Source organism: Chiloscyllium plagiosum, chromosome 9 (genome assembly GCF_004010195.1).
Source record: "Chiloscyllium plagiosum isolate BGI_BamShark_2017 chromosome 9, ASM401019v2, whole genome shotgun sequence".
In the NCBI taxonomy this organism is placed as follows: Eukaryota; Metazoa; Chordata; class Chondrichthyes; order Orectolobiformes; family Hemiscylliidae; genus Chiloscyllium; species Chiloscyllium plagiosum.
Genome location: NC_057718.1, coordinates 56466846 through 56488870, shown reverse-complemented (window position 1 = coordinate 56488870; position 22025 = coordinate 56466846). Strand labels below are relative to the sequence as shown.

The 22025-nt window shown below is 40.5% G+C and overlaps 1 protein-coding gene across 4 annotated transcripts in view; it reads left to right on the top strand.

The window, feature by feature from the left end:
* LOC122552879 (ribosomal protein S6 kinase alpha-5-like) overlaps positions 1-9569 on the top strand; it is a 121359-nt gene extending 111790 nt beyond the window's left edge. For all 4 annotated transcript variants that reach the window (XM_043695994.1, XM_043695997.1, XM_043695995.1 and 1 more), the window contains 4 exons: positions 1586-1777; positions 4692-4848; positions 5077-5231; positions 6230-9569. In XM_043695994.1, the coding sequence (XP_043551929.1) occupies positions 1586-1777; positions 4692-4848; positions 5077-5231; positions 6230-6496 (771 nt within the window). In that variant the 3' untranslated portion in view covers positions 6497-9569. The remainder of the gene's footprint in view (positions 1-1585; positions 1778-4691; positions 4849-5076; positions 5232-6229) is intronic.
* The last annotated feature ends 12456 nt before the right edge of the window (positions 9570-22025 follow it).

The following is a 22025-nucleotide window of genomic DNA, read 5'->3' as shown; positions in this document are numbered from 1 at the left end:
CAAGAAAGAATCCACTGTACCCACTACTGCAGCCTTTCTCTTGGACAGACTTAAAACAACAATTAACTTATCTGATTCTGTGCTGTGAACTTCGTCCAACAGTTCCTCCAAGATTAGTTGTGAATTTCACTGTTTGTTAATTTTCCCAGATGCAGTCCGATGTCCAGCGATACACTAATTCAAACAGCAAAGGCGGTAATTGTGCAGGTTTTCTTTTTCTCTCTCTCTCACTCTATCACTCTCTCACTCTCACTCTCTCTCTCTCTGTCTCTCTCTCACACTCTCACTCTCACTCTCTCTCTCACTCTCCGGCACTGTCCTCACCATGTGCTTCCTTTGTCTGCTCTTCTCCCTTTTAAACTGCTGTTGTTTTGACTTTTTTTTCCCCAAATTTTCAAAACAATGCAACAGCATATAAAACAGTGATTGCTGCTCCTGGAATTCGAGGAAATCATCTCCAACACCTAAAATACCTCAGAATCCTAGAGGTTCTACTTTTGCCCTATTGTCATAATTTATGGCAATTGGAGGCTGGGTGTTGTCCAGTAAACAAAATATATTACTACGACATTTGTTTTTATGTACCTTTTTAAAGGTAGCAATGAAATACACCTGCAGTGACACTGCACTTGCTAGAGTGAGCGGCACGGTGGCACAGCAGTTAGCACTGCTGCCTCACAGCGCCAGAGACCCGGGTTCAATTCCCGACTCAGGCGACTGACTGTGTGGAGTTTGCACGTTCTCCCTGTGTCTGCGTGGGTTTTCTCCGGGTGCTCCGGTTTCCTCCCACAGTCCAAAGATGTGCAGGTCAGGTGAATTGGCCATGCTAAATTGCCCGTAGTGTTAGGTAACTGGTAAATGGTAGGGGTATGGGTGGGTTGCGCTTCGGCGTGGCGGTGTGGACTTGTTGGGCCGAAGGGCCTGTTTCCACACTGTAAGTAATCTAAATCTAAGATTGTCATAATGTGCAGTGCCACTATGCTTGTAGTACATCTCAATACTACCATTTGGTGGCATGCTAATGTATTTGAAAGTGTACTTTTTTTTTGGTTGTTAGGTTACTAGATGATCATTTAACATCGTTAATGTGCAGTTGTATCACAAGACTTCGTTTGTGCACTCTAATAATGCTAATCACTGATACAGATTGCCTATTTGGAAAAATCTAGTTGAATATTTGTTGAACTAAAGTTGAGAGGTTAAAGTACTTTTACTAAAATTAACCACTTTCCATCTATATGATTCAGAAGGATTTATCAGTTTTTTAAAATTTTATAATACATTCCAGCCAATGTTTTGAAAATTGATTCAAATTTTGAGTTTTTGGGCTAAATGTTGGGTTTTGATAGAAGAAATGCATACTGTGTGTGTGACTTATTTTGACTTATTTTGTATGTGCCATAAGGAAACAAAAATTCAATGCTGACACTGCTAAATAAGTATACATAAGCCTATGCAAGAAATGCTTCAAAATTTAGTTAATAAATCTTAACACTTAACAATTTTATCTTTATAGCTTGTGAGCAAATATTTAAAAGATTAATGCAAGAAAATACACTTAATCATTGTTTCTTTTTATAAACAGAATATCTTGTTTACTGATCAGAATGATGATGCAGTGATCAAAATAGTAGATTTTGGGTTTGCAAGAGTTAAGCCTTCTGACAGCCAGCCATTGAAAACTCCGTGTTTCACTTTGCAATATGCAGCTCCCGAAATTTTCAAGCAAAATGGTTATGATGAGTCTTGTGACCTGTGGAGTATTGGAGTAATATTAGTAAGTATGTAAAATATTTGAGTTATGTATCATTCAAACATTTGTGAAGGAAGAATTGATATTGCTGCATATTCAATAGTTGTCCTTTCATGTGTAGGATTTAAGTTCCAAAAGTCCAAGCAAAATGAAAGTCCAAATCTTGCAATGCTTTTAGGAATTCCATACACATCACCTTAAATGAAATAGTGTATCAGAAATTAACACACAATTGTAGTCATACTTGGAAAGGCTATAAAAAATAGCCAGTTTACAAACTTTATCCTAATCTTATTTCTGTAAGTGAGTATGGGAAAAGTTTTTCATTTCCCAACTCTAAGATCTTCGTGCCTTCAGTGACCAGAAAGTTTACATGGAAGAAAATTTGCTAATTTATTTAATGGCATGGCCCTATAAAAGACTTGTGCAACATACTTTACCAAATTTATAAATCGAAAGGTACAATGAAATAATAATAAAAAGAGATGCAAGTTATATCTGTGATTTCACTTGTGGTATCTTGTACTATTCAAAATAAAATGTGTTGCAGCAGGTACATGAGTAAATTCATCAAATCTATGTTCCCAGTGTGAACAGATTTTTTTCTTCAAAACCGATTCATGCAGGTTTGCACTGTATCTCTGATTTAAACTTTCTTTTTTGAGTGTAATTTCCTCCCAGGAGCAGCAGATTAATTAATTTATCCTAATGTAATTGCTACAGTACAAGCTTGCAGCTTCAACCAGTGTGGAGCATTGCGGTGGAAGTATTAACACACATACATATAAAATAATAAAATGATAGAGGTTTATAAGATGATCAGAGGAATAGATAGAGTAGACAGTCAGAAACTTTTTCCCCGGGTACAACAGAGTGTTATAAGGGGACATAAATTTAAGGTGAAGGGTGGAAGGTATAGGGGGGATGTCAGGGGTAGGTTCTTTCCCCAGAGAGTGATGGGGGCATGGAATGCGCTGCCTGTGGGAGTGGCAGAGTCAGAATCATTGGTGACCTTTAAGCGGCAATTGGATAGGTACATGGATGGGTGCTTAAGCTAGGACAAATGTTCAGCACAACATCATGGGCCGAAGGACCACTTCTGTGCTGTATTGTTCTATTGTTCTAAATAATTGTAGGCCATTTGGCTCTTTGAGTCTGCTGTGCCATTCAATACGATCGTGGCTGATCATCCTGCTCAGTATCTGTTCCTTCTTTCACCCCGTACCCTTTAATGCCTTTAACCCTAAAAACTGTATCTAACTCCTCCTTAAAAACTTTTAATGTTTGACCACAACTATTTTCTGTGACAGAGAATTCACTGGCTCATCACCACTTTCTTAACATATTGCCATTAAGATAATTTTCTTCCTGTATTTGCTACCAAATTAGATAATCACACATTTACTGGAGTCGGGTGGTGCAGGGGCTAATCCAGATTATGATATCTCAATGTACAAAAATTACCTTGATCCATTATTTTTAATTTTGCAGAAGTTTATTGGAAGACTATTCCATACTTTTTAAAAAAATTAACCCTGAAATGTGAATATAAATGACAAGGTCAGGATTCATTACCCAGCCCCTAGTTGTCAGAAGAAGGTAGTGAACCTTTGTCTTGGACTATTGCAACCAATTCTTTCTTGTGATTGTTGCAACCAATTCTTTCTTGTGATTGTTGCATTGTAATTGAATGGATTGTCAGGCTTCTAGAGAATGCAGTCAAGAGTCAACCTTATTGGTGTAAGACTCGAATGGCATACAGACAAAGATTAATGTTTTCTTCTCCAGAAATAGCATTAGTGAATCAAATAGGTTGCTATTACAATCAAGTCATTTCATGTCACTTTAACTGATACCAAATTTTTATTTCCAGGTTTTTAAAAAATGAAATACAATTCTCAAAGTACCGTGATAGAATCTGAAATCCTATTTTGTCTTGATTAATAGTCCATCGCTCTGAATTACCAGTCCATTAACATTGCTGCTACTAAAAGTATCTAAATTTATACACTGCCAAAGTAGTCTGAATTACACATTTGCTGAAAAACCAGGTGTAAGTGATTTTTTAAAAAAAAATTTTACATGAAAAATAAATGAGGAAACTACCTCAGATCCAACCCTCTAATTTGGCACTGCCCTCTTGAACTGTCCTATCTGTCCTTCTTCCTTTCCACCTATTCACTCCACCCTCCACTCCAACATATCACCATCACCCCCTACCTTCATCCACTTATTGCATTCCTAGCTTCCTACACCACCCCAGCCCATCCCCTTCCCATTTATCTCTCAACCCCCTTGGGCACCCCCACGCTCCTGAAGAAGAGCTTATGCTTGAAATGTCAACTCTCCTGCTCCTCAGATGCTGCCTGACCGGCTGTGCTTTTCCAGTTCCACACTTGTTGATTTTATGCCATTCCTTGGCCGTCCAGACTAAGTTGTCACTGCCAAGAATTTCAAGTGGAGAAAGGAAAAGAAGTGGCAGATTTAATGTTCTGCTACAGGATATAGTCACCTCCCCAAACTTCGCCAAAATCTTTTTTCTGATGCTGTCTAACATTTTTTATATATGGAGCAACAATCATCTAATTAGAAAGGTAATCTGTGAGATTGATGCTTCCTCCTAATTACCCAAATATTTACTACATTTTCCATTACTTAGAAACCTAGTTCAGGTAGTGTTGCAATAAAACACATTTATGTAAACTAAATGATGTAGCTTATTTATTATTTACAAATGTGTACATATGTATAGATAATACACATACGTAGATAAAAGTAGACCAGGGAATAGTTTTTTTTAAATGTACCTTTATCTATTTGGAATCTTTTAAAGATTAGAATGGGACTACATATAATTCCTAATTACCCAAATATTTACTATGTTCCATTGCTTTGAAAATAGCCAATTATAATGGTTATGTATTTTGTTGCATTCTAGTATACAATGTTGTCTGGACTGATTCCTTTCCAAAATATGCAGCGAACTGTGATATCGAGTATTGATGAAAAAACAAGAACAACAAAAGAGGGAAACTACTCGCTTGCTGGAGAAGTCTGGAACAATGTTTCTCAAGAAGCTAAAGAGCTGGTGCAAGGTAATGTACCTTTCAATTTTAAAATTGCAAATAAATTGCTCAGGTAGTGTTGCAACAAAAGACATTTATGTAAACTAATATGTTGCTTATTTATTATTTACAAGTAAATGTACATATAGATAATACACATACATTCATAAAAATATACCAGGGATTTTTTTTTTAATATACCTGTATCTATTTGGGATATTTTAGAATGACAGTACATATGACTTCACAATTCTATAGGTTTACTTACTGTGGATCCAAACTCTCGTCTGAAGTTATCTAGCTCAAGATTCAACAACTGGTTTCAAAATAGCCATTGCTTGTCCTCTAATCCATTGATGTCTCCAAATATTCTTGAATCTTCCACAAACAGTTACTTCAAAGCTTCTTTTATGGTAAGACCTTAAATCAGAAATTAAACTGGAATGATAATATTACAGCAATGTCTCTGCATTGTTTTGTCAGTTTATTCCAAGGCAGTAAGAAAAACTGAAATTGCTGGAAAAGCTCAGCATGTTTGACAGCATCTGTGAAGAGAACTCTTCTGAGGAAGGATCACTGCAGCTGAAATATTAACTCTGATTACTCTCCACAGATGCTGCCAGATTTGCTGAACTTTTCCAGCAATTTCGGTTTTTGTTTCTGATTTTTAGCATCCACAGTTCTTTCAGATTTTGCTCCAAAGCAGTGTTCTTTTCAAAAAAATCAAAACTATTTTGAAGATTTTTCAAATATAGTGCACTATTATTCATGAAGTAAACACAAATATCACATTTACAAAGCTACTCAAATGTTAGGATTAGCTTGAAACATTATGTCCCCTTCCCACAATGTAAGTTCTAGCTTATTTATATATTTCAAATGTGACCATGTTCCAACAAGTTGCTGAGGCCATCCAGTAGTTGGTAACTAGATAGTTGTTGGCATCTGGATTTAAGTCTAGAAAATTGAACTGCTAGAAATTTGTTCATGAATAATAGCCACATGGATGAAATAGTAGAGGTTGCCTTCTACCTTTTTGAACTGTACCCCATCACAAAGTTGAAAACCTTCAGAAGAGAAGGCTGGAAAATTGACAAGCTAAAAATAATTCTTTATGGCATTTTACATACCTGGTTTCTCATGTTTCTTGGTGCACACCACACCTGTTTTAGAGCTGGAAGTAGCTTGGGAAAAATTGGCAATTGGAAAGAATATGTGGTATCACCTTGTCAGCATTGAAAACTTTATCAAAATTAGACAACCTCACATTGTGAACAGTTAAATTAATCCCATCATCCTACAGTTCTCCAATGCATTTAACTAGGATGTCAGGAAATCTTTCAAGAATATTTTATGTAATGTTACATTTGTTATGACTATATTATATTTTGAGTATTGCTTTCTACTTTAGGCTGTTAATAAGTGCAAGAGAGAAGGATTTTTCCTCCAAAGTGTTGAAAACGCTCCTTTGGCAAAGAGACGAAAGATGAAGAAAAGTAGCACAAGTACAGAGACTCGGAGCAGTTCTAGTGAAAGCTCAATTTCTTCTTCATCTCAGTCTCATGGCAGAACATCTCCCATATGTATCGTCCAAGTTCCTCTACCAGCAAAAACATCTGCAAGTGTCTTTCAATTTTCTGAAACTTTAAGCAGTAGTTTCAATGATGCTTCAATCTAGCTATTATAATAGTAATTTTCAATATTTAATTGCCTTTTAAGATTGATTGGCAGCTGTACTTTTGGTCACCCAGGTGCCAAACTGTGGAATCTTTCTCTAAAACCCTTTGGTACTCCAACTTTTCCTCCTGTCTGCCCCCTTTCCCATCCACTCAATCCCACTTACTCTTCATTGATGGCCTTCCAATTCTATTGAATGGTGGAGCAGGTTCAAGGAACTGAATGGTTTACTCCTGCTCCTAATTTTTGTGTTCTTTAAACTCACCTCTTCCACCAAGCTTTTTGTCACCTTTCCTAGTCTTTTCTCCTTTAGTCAGTTTTAGCAAAACTTCCCTTGGACCTCCTGAAGCACAAAAAATGCAAGTCAATAATTGCATCTTGTAAAAAGAGCTCAAAAGGCAACTTTGTTATAAAAGTGTGAGTATTTTACAGAAAAGCATTCTTGTATATTACCAAACAATGAAGCTTGTTCTCTGATGCAAAGAGAAGCAGCTTTAGAGTGCAAATTTGAATAACCATGTGGCTTAGAGTTGAAAATTTAACAGCTTAATGGTGAAATAATGATGATTTTAAGGGTGTGTTTCTGTTGTGAAGGTGAATTGTCTCATACTTAGACGTAGCTATGATTCTGGTTTTGTTTCGGTGCAGCATCTATTTACTGTTCAACCTTGGTAGAGAATTTTCATGTTTGATTTCTAGTAAGAATGGGCTAAAGATATAGAAAGAAATGTTTTACAAACAACTTGGGTGGCATGGTCATCTTAACTTTTTGGGGTTCTTGAGAAAGAATAAGCAATTAGAGCGCTAACCACTGACAGATAATTAGAGGAGGATTAGGCGGAGTAGATGGGCATTAGCAGTAAGAATTGTTGGGGGATAGGGAGAGTTATTGTGAACTGTGAGTGTGTTAAATGTGCTTGATGTGTATTTTGTAATTTTGTAAAAAATATCATCAATAGGGTGCTTCAAAAGCTGTTACTTTAGAATCTCGAATCATTGAAAATATCGCAGCCCGATCGTGGAAAACTAAGCAACCTGACTCCTGACAAATTGCAATTTTGTAGGACTATGATAATGCTTTAAATGGATCTTCTGGAATAGAGGAAAAAGCAGCAATCATAAGAAACACAGCAATGGTGGCACAGAGATATTACATTTTGCAAACAGATTTCTTGGAACAAGCATGCATTTAATGGCAGTTTATTTTCTTATGTTTTAGGTTTGTTATTCTTTGCAATAATGTTGCTGTAAAGATAGATGGGCGTTATTGGGCTGGGAACAGGTGAATTATCTCAGGGGCCTGGAATCATTGAGGGCCAAAGATGTGTCATACAGTTCTGACTGGAAGAACTTTGTGTGTTAATGTTCTTGAATTCCAGAAACAGTGCATGAAGTACGAACTGAGAGGGAGTTGTGTATTTTTGTAGTGGTATTATATGAAATATAATTGGCTTCAGAATGATCTGTAGGTAGACTTTTTAAAAGCAAGTATGAGTGAATTCCTTCTGGTGTTCTTTGGGAATTTGGGAATCACAGCCATCATGGGCTTCAGCACTAAGCTGAAGAAACACAGCCCATGGAAAGTAGTTTGTTGTGAAGAGGGTGCAAAAATGAAGGCAGATGAAAATAGGTAGACCTCATAGAAAAAAAATTATTGAACATGTTTCCAACAGATGTTGGGTGTTTTCCTGGGAAAAGTGAAAACATTTTGATTATTTTGTTCTGTTATTAATAGGTTGTCTTATGGTACAACGTCTGTTACGTCTGTACGTCTAGGTCAAAAGGTCAATTTAGAGTCCCGTGGCAGGAACTTTTTGGCAATGGAAAGTATGTTTGTAAAGTGGCCAAACAGATTGACTATCAGCCTGTAAGTCCTTCTGTATGTCTGATGGCAGATGGCAAGAGTGGGAGAGACTTTTGGTCAACCATCATACAGAAGGCAATGGGAAACTACAGCAATACTTTGCCCATAGCAGTGATTTCATCAAATTGAAGTCCTTGATCCAACACATTGAACTAGACTGGGAGAAAAAACAAAGAGATGTAATTAAATCTCCAGTCATAAATTTTATTATTCAGGTTTATTCAGTTGGTGACTCAGGCAATATTGTAGCTGTAAAATGCATAAGTAATTGTTTCAGAAATTTTTTTTGCAGTACTTCATTTATGCATATAGTTTGTTAAAAATCTGAAGGAACTAAATGCTCTTATTGTCCCTGTTTACTCTATCATATTGTTACCTTGTACTACTTTGAATTCAATCACATTTACTTGGTAACTCAAAACAAACTTCTTATAATTGCCTGAAATAATAACTTAACAGATGCATGATGCTATGACGTCTAATACCTCTGAAACATTACTTTCACATGAGAAACCTTTGAAAGGGTTAATGTTATGAACATGTGCTAGATGCAAGAAATTAGTTATATAGATGGAGAAGCATATTTAGGTAAACTGGGTAATTATTGCTGATATAAGCTATTAAATAAAGCAATAAAGAATATTTGTGTTTGTAAATAAGCATTAATAATTATCATACTTCAAATATATTTTAAAACTTCACTGTGTAATAAATACCTATTTTGAAATAAATTTCACTTCCTATCAAGAAAGAGAAATCTGCTTCCACTACTCTGATAATGTATCAGCTATGTGAGATCAGGCAAGCTTTTAATAATAGTTCTGAAGTTTTGTCTGTAATCTGTTAAAAAGTATTGTTATAAGTTCAATTATAAATTCTTTTAATGAATAAGATATTCTAGCTGGTCTAGGAAAAATAGTCATAACTGTTGCAAGCTATTTTCTATTCTGTATGTCTGCAGTTGTAAATTATTACTAATCACATGTCTGCTTTGAGTAAAGAAATGAAATACCATCTTCCTGATGTGTTCTTTCTTTAAACACAATATTTTGATTTTTATATAGTTTGCTTTTTGTGCAGTTTAATTTTAAATATATTTATTTGTCTCTATTAGAGTAATTGGGTACAGGAAACAAAAACACTTCAAGCAGCAACGTTCTTTACAGAGTGGAAAAGTGCTTGTATTTTCCAATAAACTAGTTCAAAATCATTCATGTATGTGTTTGTGTTTTATTAGCAGCATTTTTAGAATCTTCTTGCGTACTAATAATTATACAATTTTCTGCAGTTATTTCAGAATCTTAGAACAGTTATAGTTCAGGAGGACTATTAGCCCAATGTATCTGTGCTGACTCTCCGAAGAAACAATTCATCTTGTGTAACTCTGCTGCATTTTCCCCTCAGTCTTGCTTGTTCTTCCTATTTGAATAATAAACCAGTTCCCTCTTGAGAGCTTTGATTGAACCTGACTCCATTTAACAATGCAGAAGTCTAAACCCTCTACTAATTAAAACCAAACACCCTGAAAAACTTGCCTCGTACTCAGTTAAAAATGTGAGAGTGATAGAGAACTCCTAATTTCCACTATTTAAAGGAAATTAACAATTTATTTCCCTAATAAAACGCAAAACAAAAACTATTAACAAATCCAAACAGGGGTGGCACGGTGGCTCAGTAGTTAGCACTGCTGCCTCATAGCGCCAGGGACCCAGATTTGATTCCTACCTCGGGTGACTGTCAGTGTGGAGTTTGCACATTCTCCCTGTGTCTGTGTGGGTTTCCTCCGGGTGCTCCGGTTTCCTCCGGGTGCTCCGGTTTCCTCCCACAATTCAAAGATGTACAGGTCAGGTGAATTGGCCATGCTAAATTGCCCATAGTATTAGATGCATTAGTCAGGGGTACATATAGGGTAGGGGAATGGGTCTGGTGAAATACTCTTCAGAGGATCGGTGTGGATTTGTTGGGCCGAAGGGCCTGTTTCATGTTGAAGGGAATCTAATCTAATTACATAAACTTGAGATTTAAGTCCACGTAGTCTCTGTCTTCTCCACTGTCTTCTATCTTTCACCTGATCTCCCTGGGTCATCATTTTTACTACTTCTGCAGGAAAAGGTACCTTTTGATATAGGGTGCCGCCTTATTTCTTTGAGAGCAAGATGTTCAGTGGGCAGTTAGCTCTCCAGCTCCATGGCAGTTGCTTTGCTGTTCGGTGGCAGTTGCTCTGACCCATTTTCAAATGTCCTGGTTTTGTACCACCCAATACTGTAACCTGTCATGTTGCCAATACAATAAATTCAAACTCAACTGAGTTTTAGTATGCTGGGCATAATTTATATTAATTGGTTAAATTTGAATTGTTGTCAAAACAGCAACCAAAACTCAGGTACTCATTTAACAGCCATTTGCTACATATATCTACTTTGGGACAGCCCATCTTTTAGCTGTTCTGTTCTGCAGCTGTGGCTGTACTTTAAATTTACTTTATAAATTCAGAAAACATTTTCTGTCTTAAAATGAACATATACTCTATTGACTTTGTAACAATTACACTTAGGCAGTGCCTTCCAAATTCTAAATACTCGCAGCATGAAGATTTTCCTTCCAAAGGCCATTGCTGCTTTTACCAGTCATCTGTGCTCTCCAGTTCTAATAGGAAATTTTCCCCATCTACTCTGTCCAGACCCCAAATAATTTTGGATACCTCTATCAAATCTCTTCTCAACACTCTCCAAGAAAAACAGTTTCAGATTGACTACATATTCTACCTGGAGGAGAAAGTGAGGTCTGCAGATGCTGGAGATCAGAGCTGAAAATGTGTTGCTGGAACAGCGCAGCAGGTCAGGCAGCATCCAGGGAACAGAAGAATCGACGTTTCGGGCATAAGCCCTTCTTCAGGAATGAGGAAAGTGTGTCCAGCAGGCTAAGATAAAAGGTAGGGTGGAGCCCTCCTCCCTACCTTTTATCTTAGCCTGCTGGACACACTTTCCTCATTCCTGAAGAAGGGCTTATGCCCGAAATGTCGATTCTCCTGTTCCCTGGATGCTGCCTGACCTGCTGCGCTGTTCCAGCAACACATTTTCAGCTACATATTCTACCTACATAACTAAGTTTTCTGACCCTGAAATAATGTTTTTGAATCTCTTCCACATTCTGCCATCCTCATCTGGCCTACGTGTGACTCCAGACCCACAGCAACATTGTTGACTCTCAATTGCCCTCTGAAATGGCCTAGCAAACCATTCAGTTGTATCAATCACTACAAAGTCTCAAAAAAAAATGAAACTGGATGGATCACCTGTGATCAAACTAGGCACCAGAAAAGATGACGACAGAAACAGCCCCATTGACCCTCCAAAGTCGTCCTTACTAACATCTGGGGAGTAGTGCCAAAATTGGAATAGCTGTCTCAGCTGTCTTGAGCAACAGCCTGACAAAAGTCAAACTCTTAGAATCATACTTACAGACAATGTCCCATACATCACCATCCCACTGGCAGGACAAACCTGGCAAGAGGTGGCAGCACAATGGTATATAGTTGAGACGGAGCACAAAATGGCAAGGGCACAAAATGTACTCTGGGTGGGGGATTTTCAATATCCACCACCAAGAGTGGCTAAACAGCAGCTACATGTCGAGCTGGTCATGTCCTAAAAAACATAGCTGCTAGACTGGGTCTGCAGTAGGTGATGAGGGAACCAACAAGAGGGAAAAACATACTTTACCTCATCCTTACTAATCTGCCAGCTGTAGATGTATCTGTCCATGATAGTATTGGTAAGAGTGACCACCGCACTGTTCTTGGGAGTCAAAGACCCACCTTCAAATTGAGAATAACCTTCATCATGCTGTGTGGCACTATCATTGTGCTCAACGGGACAGACTTTGAATAGATCTAGCAACTCAAGACTGGACATCCATGAGACACTGAGGGCCATCAACAACAGCAGAACTGTAATCCAGCATAATCTGAAATCTCATGGCCCGCCATATTCCCCACTCAACCATTACCATCAAGCCAGGAACAGCACGAGGTATTCTTGAAATGAGGTGTCAATCTGGTGAAGCAACCAAACAGCACTACTTGCACGCCAAGCAGCAAGTGTTAGGCAGAATTAAGTATTCCCACAACCAACGGATCTGATCTAAACTCTGTAGTCCTGCCACATTCAGTTGTGAATAGTGGTGGACAATTAAACAACTCACTGGAGGAGGCGGCTCCACAAATATCCCCATCCTCAATGTTAGAGTCCAGCACATCAATGCAAAAGATAAGACTGAAATTTTTGCAGCAATCCAGCCAGAGGTGCCAAGTGAATTATCCATCTCTGCCTCCTCCCATTGACCCCAGCATTACAGATACCAGTCCTCAGCCAATTTGATTCACTCCACATGAATATCAAGAAACAATTGGAGTCATTGCATACAGTGAAGGCTAAGAGCCCTGATAACATTCCAGCAATAGTGCTGAAGACTTGTGCTCCAGAACAGTTACAACGCTGGTATCTACCCAACAAAGTGGAAAGTATGAGCTGAAAATGTGTTGCTGGAAAAGCGCAGCAGGTCAGGCAGCATCCAAGGAACAGGAGAATCGACGTTTCAGGCATAAGCCCTTCTTCAGGAATAAGGAAAGTGTGTCCAGCAGGCTAAAATAAAAGGTAGGGAGGAGGGACTTGGGGGAGGGGCATTGGAAATGCGTTATGTGGAAGGAGGTCAAGGTGAGGGTGATAGGCCAGAGCCTCCCTTGACCTCCTATGGAATTTTCCTTTGGGGCCTTGGAGAGAAGTGAGGGGGGAGGTGTGGGCGCAGGTGTTGCACCTCCTGCGGTTGCAAGGGAAGGTGCCGGGAGTGGTGGTTGGGTCGGTGGGGGGTGTGGATCTGACAAGGGAGTCGCGGAGGGAGTGGTCTCTACGGACAGCTGATAGGGGAGGGGAGGGAAATATATCCTTGGTGCTGGGTCTGTTTGGAGGTGGCGGAAGTGATGGCGGATGATGCGCTGTACATGGAGATTGGTGGGGTGGTAGGTGAGGGCCAGTGGGGTTCTGTCCTGGTGGCGGTTGGAGGGGCGGGGCTCAAGGGCGGAGGAGCGGGAAGTGGAGGAGATGCGGTGGAGGGCACCGTCGACCATGTCGGGGGGGAAATTGCGGTCCTTGAGGAAGGAGGCCATCTGTGTTGTACGTATTTTGATCTGGTCCTCCTGGGAGCAGATGCGGCGGAGACGAAGGAGTTGGGAGAATGGGATGGCGTTTTTACAGGGGGCAGGATGGGAGGAGGTGTAGTCCAGGTAGCTGTGGGAGTCGGTCAGTTTGTAGTAAATGTTTGTGTTGAGTCATTTGCCCAAGATAGAAATGGAGAGGTCTAGGAAGGGGAGGGAGGAGTCTGAGACGGTCCAGGTTAATTTGAGGTCGGGGTGGAAGGTGTTGGTGAATGATAGAAATAGAAAGGTCGAGGAAGGGGAGGGTGGAATCTGAGACTGTCCAGGTGAATTTGAGGTCGGGGTGGGAGGTGTTGGTAAAGTGGATGAACTGTTCAACCTCTTCGTGGGAGCACGAGGCAGCGCCGATACAGTCATCGATGTAGCGGAGAAAAGTTGGGGGGGTGGTGCGAGTGTAGCTGCGGAAGATGGACTGTTCCACATATCCTACGAAGAGGCAGGCATAGCTGGGGCCCATGTGGGTGCCCATGGCTACTCCTTTGGTTTGGAGGAAGTGGGAGGATTGGAAAGAGAAGTTGTTCAGGGTGAGGACCAGTTCAGTCAGTCGAAGGAGGGTGTCAGTGGAAAGTTGAAAGTATGTCCTGTACATAAAAAGCAGGATAAATCCAATCTGGCCAATTACTGTCCCATCAGTCCCATCAGTCTACTCTCTATCATTAGCAAGGTGATGGAAGGTGTCTGCAACAGTGCAGCTGCTTAGCAATAACCTGCTCGGTGATGCCCGGTTTGGGTTCCGCCCTGGCTTCTCAACCCCTCACCTCATTACAGCCTTGGTCCAAACACAGCCAAAAGAGCTGAATTCCAGAGGTGACATAAGAGTGACAGCCCTTGACATCAAGGCTGCATTTGACCGAGTGTGGCATCAAGGAGCCCTATCAAAACTGGAATTGACACATAGGAAGATGGTAATGATCGTTGGAGGTCAGTCATCTCAGCTCCAGGACATCTTTTCAGGAGATCCTCAGTGTAGTGTCCCAGGCCCAACCATTTTCAGCTGCTCCATCAATAATCTTCCCTCCATCATAAGGTCAGAAGTTGGGATGTTTGCCAATGATTGTGAAATGTTCAGCACCATTCAGGATGACTCAGACACTGAAGCAGTCAGTATCCAAATGCAATACGATGAACAATATCCAGACTTGGGCTAACAAGTGGCAAGTAACGTTCACGACACACAAATGCCAGGCTAATAAGAGACAATCTAAACACTATCCCTTGGTATTCAACGGTGTTACCATCACTGCATCTGCCACCGTCAATATCCTTGGGATTGTCATTGACCAGAAACTCAACTGAACTCACCACATAAACATTGGCTACAAGAACAGGTCAGAAGCCAGGAATATTGCAGCAAGTAACTCACCTGATTCCTCAAAGCCTGTCCACCATCGTCAATGCACAAGTCAGGAGTGTGATGCAATATTCCCCACTTGCCTGGATGAGTGCAGCCCCAACAACACTCAAGACACTTGATACCATCCAGAACAAGGCAGTCCATTTGATTGGCACTGCATCCACTCCCTTCACCACCAATGCTTAGTAGCAGCGGTGTGTACTATCTACAAGATGCACTGCAGAAATTCACCAAAGATCCTCAGACAGCACCTTCCAAACTTATGGCCACTTCTATCTAGAAGAACAAGGGCAGCAGATATGTGGGAACAGTACCACCTTCAAGTTCCTCTTCAAGCCACTCACCCTCCTGACTTGGAAATATATTGCCATTCCTTCACTGTCACTGGGTCAAAATTCTGGAACTCCCTCCCTAATGGCATTGTAAGTCAACAGGTGGACTGCAGCAGTTCAACAAGGTGCTCACCACCGCCTTCTCAAGGGCAACTCGGGATGGCAATAAATAAATACCTGGAGACAGGCCAGCAACACCCACATCCCACAAATGAATAGAAGAAATAATTCACTGATATCTTCACATTCATTCTGAAGTGTGATGCCCAGACCTGGACGTGATACTCCAACTGAGGCTAAGCCATGCTTCCGTAAAAGCTTAACAGAACTTCTTTGCTTTTGTACTCTATGCCACAATAATGAAGCAGAGGATACTATATGCTGTTTTGCTCTTTCAATCTGTCCTGCCACCTTCAGTGATTGATGTACATATGCCCTCAGATCCCTCTGCACTTCTACCTCTCTCAAACTTGTACTTTTTATTTTCTACTGTCTGACCACATTCTTCCTACCAAGGTGAATCATTTATGCATTATATTTCATTTGTCTTTCCATTTCATCAACTTGTCTGTGTTCTTTTGAAGTCTACACTTCCACCCCCTCCTCCATGTTCACAAAATTTCCAAGTTTTGTATTGTCTGCAAATTTTGAAATTTGGTCCTTATACCAAAGTTTAGGTCAGAGCAGAGAACAAAGCATGCCCCTGGAGAGTTGCATTATAAACCTTCCTCCAATCCAAAACACATTCATTAGCCACTACTTTTATTTCCTGTCACTTAATAAAGTTGCATTCATGTAGTTTCTGTCCCTCTTATTCTATGAGCTTTAATTCTGCTCGCAAGTCTGTTTTGCAGAAGTAAATGTATACTATATCATAGTGTTAACCTCATTAACCCTCTGTGATTACTTACTCCAGTAAATTTGTTAAATGGTATTTGACCTTAACAAATCCAGGCTCCTTCTCCTTAGTTAATGTACGTTTGCACAAATGACTATTAATTTCTTCCAAAATCATTTTTTCTCAAAGTCCTCCACTTCAGAGGTTGAGCTGACTGACCTGTAGTTGCTGAGCAACAAAATCACAGAAAGACAATATAGTAGATTTACCTCCTCCATCTACCTATCTCACTCTCAGCTACCTGCCCCCAGATTCACCCACCTCCCATTTATTTCACTGCCCCCTCGGCTCACAGCCTCATTCTTGATGAAGGGCTTTTGTCTGAAACGTTGATTCTTCTGCTCCTCAGATGCTGCCAGACCAGCTGTGCTTTTCCAGCTTCACACTCTCGGCATTTGCAGTCCTCACTTTCACCTAGATCTTACCATACGTAAGTCGTGGTACAGCTGATTCTCTGGGAATTGCTCAAAATGTTGCAAATTCTGATTGCTAATTATTTGTCATCTAGAGTTCTCAGAAAAAGTCCCAGGTCTCAGGATTCCCATTTATTACATTAATGATTAGCAGGAAAAAATTAGAATTTAAATCTTCTCTCATCCTGATTAATATGAAACTATGAAGACCCCCAAAACCCCAATTCAACACTGACCACTTCATCACCCTACCCTAACCTGTACTCCACAGGAGCCATCTGACACTGAAACCTAACCAGACATAGCTAAACCCCTCCCTTCCCCATCTCATCAACTGCCAGCCACTCTCACCTGACACCTCTACTTCTTCATCCCTCCAGACCCCCAAAACCCCAGATCAAAACATCCTCTCAATATACATGGACCTGACACCAAACCCCACCACCACCTGCATTCTCCCTTCAGCTCCCTAATACAAACACAACCCCATCCCATCAGACCTGCACTCACTGACCTACCACAAGCCCTCTTCTGATTACCTGTCACATTTCTCCTCCCCCAAACCACCATCACCAACTGGATATATGTTGCACTTGCCTCCCTGGTATGATAGACCTTCGCTCATCATCCCTGGCATCAGTGTCTTCCTAACTGCCAAATGCATCTGTATATTAATCTTGAGACAATGGACCAAAACCAGAAATTGCTGGGAAAACTCAGCAGGTCTTTCAGCATCTATGGAGAGAAAGCAGCATTTGTTTCTGGTCCAGTGATCTTTCAAATCAGCTTATATCCTGGAATCTTATATCCTGCAACATAAATAGAAAAAAGTTGCCCCATTTAATTTAACCCTTCTGAGTTTCACATTACTACTCAAACTTTATGGCTCACCAACTATTTTGTTTAAAGCCCTAGTTATACAATTCGCCAGGACTCTGGTCCCAGCACTCAAGTGGAGCCTGTTCTATCCCAACAGCTCCCTCCATGTCCAGTGCTGATGCCAATTTCCCATAAATTCTAACCCACTTCTCCCACATCAATCTTTCAGTCACCTCTTTAATTTTTTTGACCTTCTGCCCATTTGACCTTGGCAACAAGGGGGGCACAGGTAGTAAGTTGGGGATTATTATCTTTTTGTATCTGCTTAATTTAGCTTCTAGTTGCTCATAATCCTTCAGCAGAACCTCTTTCTACCTATATCACAGGTAGCTACACAGACTACGCAATTGAATCTTTCCCTTTCCACTCCAAGTTTCTCTGAAGCCGAGGTGATAAATCCTAAACTTATTACCAGGCAGGCAATGCAGCTTCAGAACTCTCAATCCTGGTCATAGAGAACAGTGTTGATTGCCCTGACTATACTATCCCTGATACTATAGTCAAGACTGTAAACTATACTACGCCTATACTATCCATATTTAATGCATCTATCTACTAATCTTCCCCAAAGCTCCCACTCTTGTTTACACAGGGACTAAGAATCTCAAACCTGTTAGACAAGCTTAAGAGCTGAGGCTCCTTCACTACCTCCTGAATCGCTTTACCTGACTTGCTCATAGTCACACCCTCCTGTCCCTGACTGTACAGAGATAGTTAATCTAAGGGGTGTCTGCCTCTTGAAACACAGCATCCAGGTAGCTCTTCCCCCTCCCTGATTTGTCGCAGTGTTCAAAGCCCAGATTCTAGTTTGTGAACTCAGGGCTGAAGTTCCTCAAGAAAAAACTTTTCAATTTCAAAAATATTCTTTATTTATAAAATATCTTTATATACATAGTAATTAAAGCAGTTCAGTTCAATACAGTAGCATATGAGGAAACAAACATTGGTTTATTTGCTGGATAGAGTCAAACTCCAAAGGCTTTTTTTACTTTACAAAATTATATTTACATACATTTGAGGCATCAGAAGGTTCCAATAGCTGTATGGACCCCCATTTAACTTTGGCAGAAAGACCTTACACGGTCATCTTTCCCCACTATGCCTTGGCGGCAACTGCCCCAAGCTTTGGTGCATCCCTCAACACTTATCACAGATGTGGTCACTATGAACCACGATGGGGTCCACCAACTGCCACATAATGCTGGTCCAACACATCACCAGGTGCTATTTATTTAATTAGTTTTTCATTTCCTTCTTAATTTCCTAATGGTCTTTTAGTTTATAATATATGATTATCTGTAAATATTTCTCCTATTTACCTTCAATCTGAAATAACCTATAATGGACACTCTAATTAGTAGCTATTACTAACTAATGAAGTTATGGTTTTCATGTGATGTTACTCTGTTTTGAGCTGGGCTTCAATTTATCTAGTTTAAAAAAAACCTTACGCACTATGAGCCAAAAAAGCACCTTTTCCCCCTGCTGCTTCCAAAGTCTCCAAACTATTTTCCCATCCCTATGTCTTAGGGGAGGCAATGGTCTAGTGGCATCATCACTGGACTGTTAATCCAGGAAATGTAGGTAATGTTCTAGGGCCCTGGGTTCGAACCTCACCTCGGTGGAATTTGAATTCAATGAAGATCTGAAATTAAGAGAGTCTAATAATGGCCACAAATCCAACATCAATTGTCAGGAAAAACATCTAATGCCTTTAGGGAAGGAAGCTGCCACCTGTCTGGCCTACATGTGACTCCAAATCAACAGGAATGTGGTTGACGCCTAACTGCCCCTTGAGGCAATTAGGGATGGGCTATACATGCCAGCTTTCATCTCATGAATAAATAAAAACTCTGGCTCTGACCTCTCCTTCTTGACCATGTGAAACTTACTGATTTTCCACTTTCAACAGGTCTTCTCATCCATAGAGACAAAAAAACCTGCAGATGATGGAATCCAAAATAGCCAGACAGGAGGCTGGAAGAACACAGCAAGCCAGGCAGCATCAGGAGGTGGTGAAGTCGACATTTCAGTTGTAACCCTTCTTCAGGGCTTGGGGTGGGTGTAGAGGGAGCTGCAAATAAAGGGGGTAGCTCTTCCATTGAGCTGAGATGATTCACATTAATTAAGACTCAGTAGTATTCCAGCTTCAGGTTGCTACCTTATTAATCTTTTAATTGGAAAACTGATTTATCAATCTTTTCTTTCTCCTTTTTAAAAGTTTATCAGTTATATTCCCACACTGCCTCCAAAGTCCCCGAACAATATACTCATTGTTTTTTTATTTCCTTAGGATTTTCTGCCTCACTTTGCTTTTTTCCCCCCTTTTCTTGGCATGCAATCTTTATCCAATGGAATCTTTTGTAATTCATATCTGGAAGGTATTCTGAGCTTTGCCCAGGAGGGTTTCAGAACCATTCTTAGCTTGTGGGAAGCCTGCTTGCCATACACTAGAGCAACAAGAAATCATGACACTTCATTTCAGTTGACCTCCGAAGGTCTTGGCGAGGTGCTTATCCTCATTGATAATTAACACATTATCAATGAGGATGCACACCTCGCCAAGACCTTCCCCACACCTCCACTGCTCACTTTTAAACAACCACCAAATCTCAAAAAGATCATTGTTCGTAGCAAACTGTCAGACTTTCAGGGCAACTCCATACAACCCTGTCATGGTAGACGCTGCAAGACAAGCCAGAGCATGGACATGGATACCACCATTACGCATGGGGACTCCTCCCATCATGTACATGGCAAGTACTCATGTGACTCAGACAAGATTGTCTATCTCATATGCTGCAGGCAAGGATGCCCTGTGGCATGGTACATTGGTGAAACTGAGCAGAGGATACGGCAATGGATGAATGGGCACCACACAACAATCAACAGACAGGAGTGTTCCCTCCCAGTTGGAGAACACTTCAGCGGTCCAGAACATTCGACCTCGGACCTTCAGGTGACCATCCTCCAAGGCAGACTTTGGGACCGGCAGCAGCGAAAAGTGGCCAAGTCGAGGCTGAGAGCCAAGTTCGATACCATAGGGATGGCCTCAACTGGGACCTTGGGTTCATGTCACACTACAGGCGACCCCCATTGCACTATCCCACACACACACACGTACCCTCTCACAGACTTATACCCCTTTACACTGACACACACACATATACTCTCTCACAGGCACTCACAACCAACCCCCCACCCACACACGCACACATACACATAGGTTTATGGGGTGAATTTATACTTGCAGAGTTACATTGTACTTTTCTCAAAAACTGCATGAATCCATGTAAAATTCTGTTAATTCATTTTTTTAGATTAGAATCAGTCTCAACATTATGGCACAGACAGCAGCACACAGGGGTGCTAACACCTTCAATGCATTATCTGGGCTGACACAAAATTGTTAAAGTTCACTTGATAATGTAACTTTTTAAAAATGTTTTGCAATTTACATATGAAAGAAACTAACATGGTCATTCTAACAGATGAGAGACTTGGCAAACAATCAAGGTATTTTTCGATGTATAATTTCAGTTCCATCACACTGTAAACTTTTGCTCTAAATTCTGTGTCTTACAATGTCACACAATGGTGTACTCCACAACCACCTGATGAAGGAGCAGCACTCCGAAAGCTAGTGCTTCCAATTAAACCTGTTGGATTATAACCTGGTGTTGTGTGATTTTTAACTTTGTACACCCTCGTCCAACACTGGCATCTCCAAATCATCAATTATTAAACCCATGTTTGCTCGAAATTCTTCCTCTCATTACGTTAGGCTTATTAAACCAAACAACCATGGCTAGACAAAAGCCCTAATTAAAATGGTGGATAGATCTGCTTCCAAATAATTCAAAAGGGCTGCCATGTATTATAAAAATTGTCAGTTTTCTGGTGCACCACATTTGTAAGTCCTAAGGAATGTGTTCCATAATTAACTTATGCCAGACCGGCAGACCCGGGCGGGTATTCTCAGACACCCAGGACATCAGAATGTTCTTCTTCGCACAAAAAGTGAGGATGCTAAAAAGCTTTCTCTCATGTACATCTAAGGGAGATGAATTTGGCGAACCCAGGAGAAGAGAAACCAGGTTTACTTTGACTTCGGTCCCCAAGACCCCCTCTATTACTTCTGCCACAGCGTTCCAGTGTGTATGGAGCCTGTGGCAGGACCACAGACAATGGTATTTGATTTTACATTTGGGGGCACATTAAAGACATACCCTGCTTAAATTTTGCAAGACAATCTGGGGACCGGGTGAGCCCTATGAAGAATCTTCAACTGCATAGTATGGGTCCTATTACATATTGAAATCTTCCTCGCATTCTCACAAATGTCCTCCCAAGTTTTCGGAGTGATCTCCATTCCTAACTCTCTCTCTCTCAGACCTCCTGTAATCACTCGATGTCACCTGAGGAACCACTCCCCAGTAAATGATAGAGAGTACTCACTGAAAGAGTGCTCTTAGCCTGAAGCACCCTCTTTTCCATATCAGATCTATAACCCTCAGTCAGAAGTGTAGTTTCTTTTCGGATAAAATCTCTGATCTGAAAGAAATGGGAGAGGTCCCT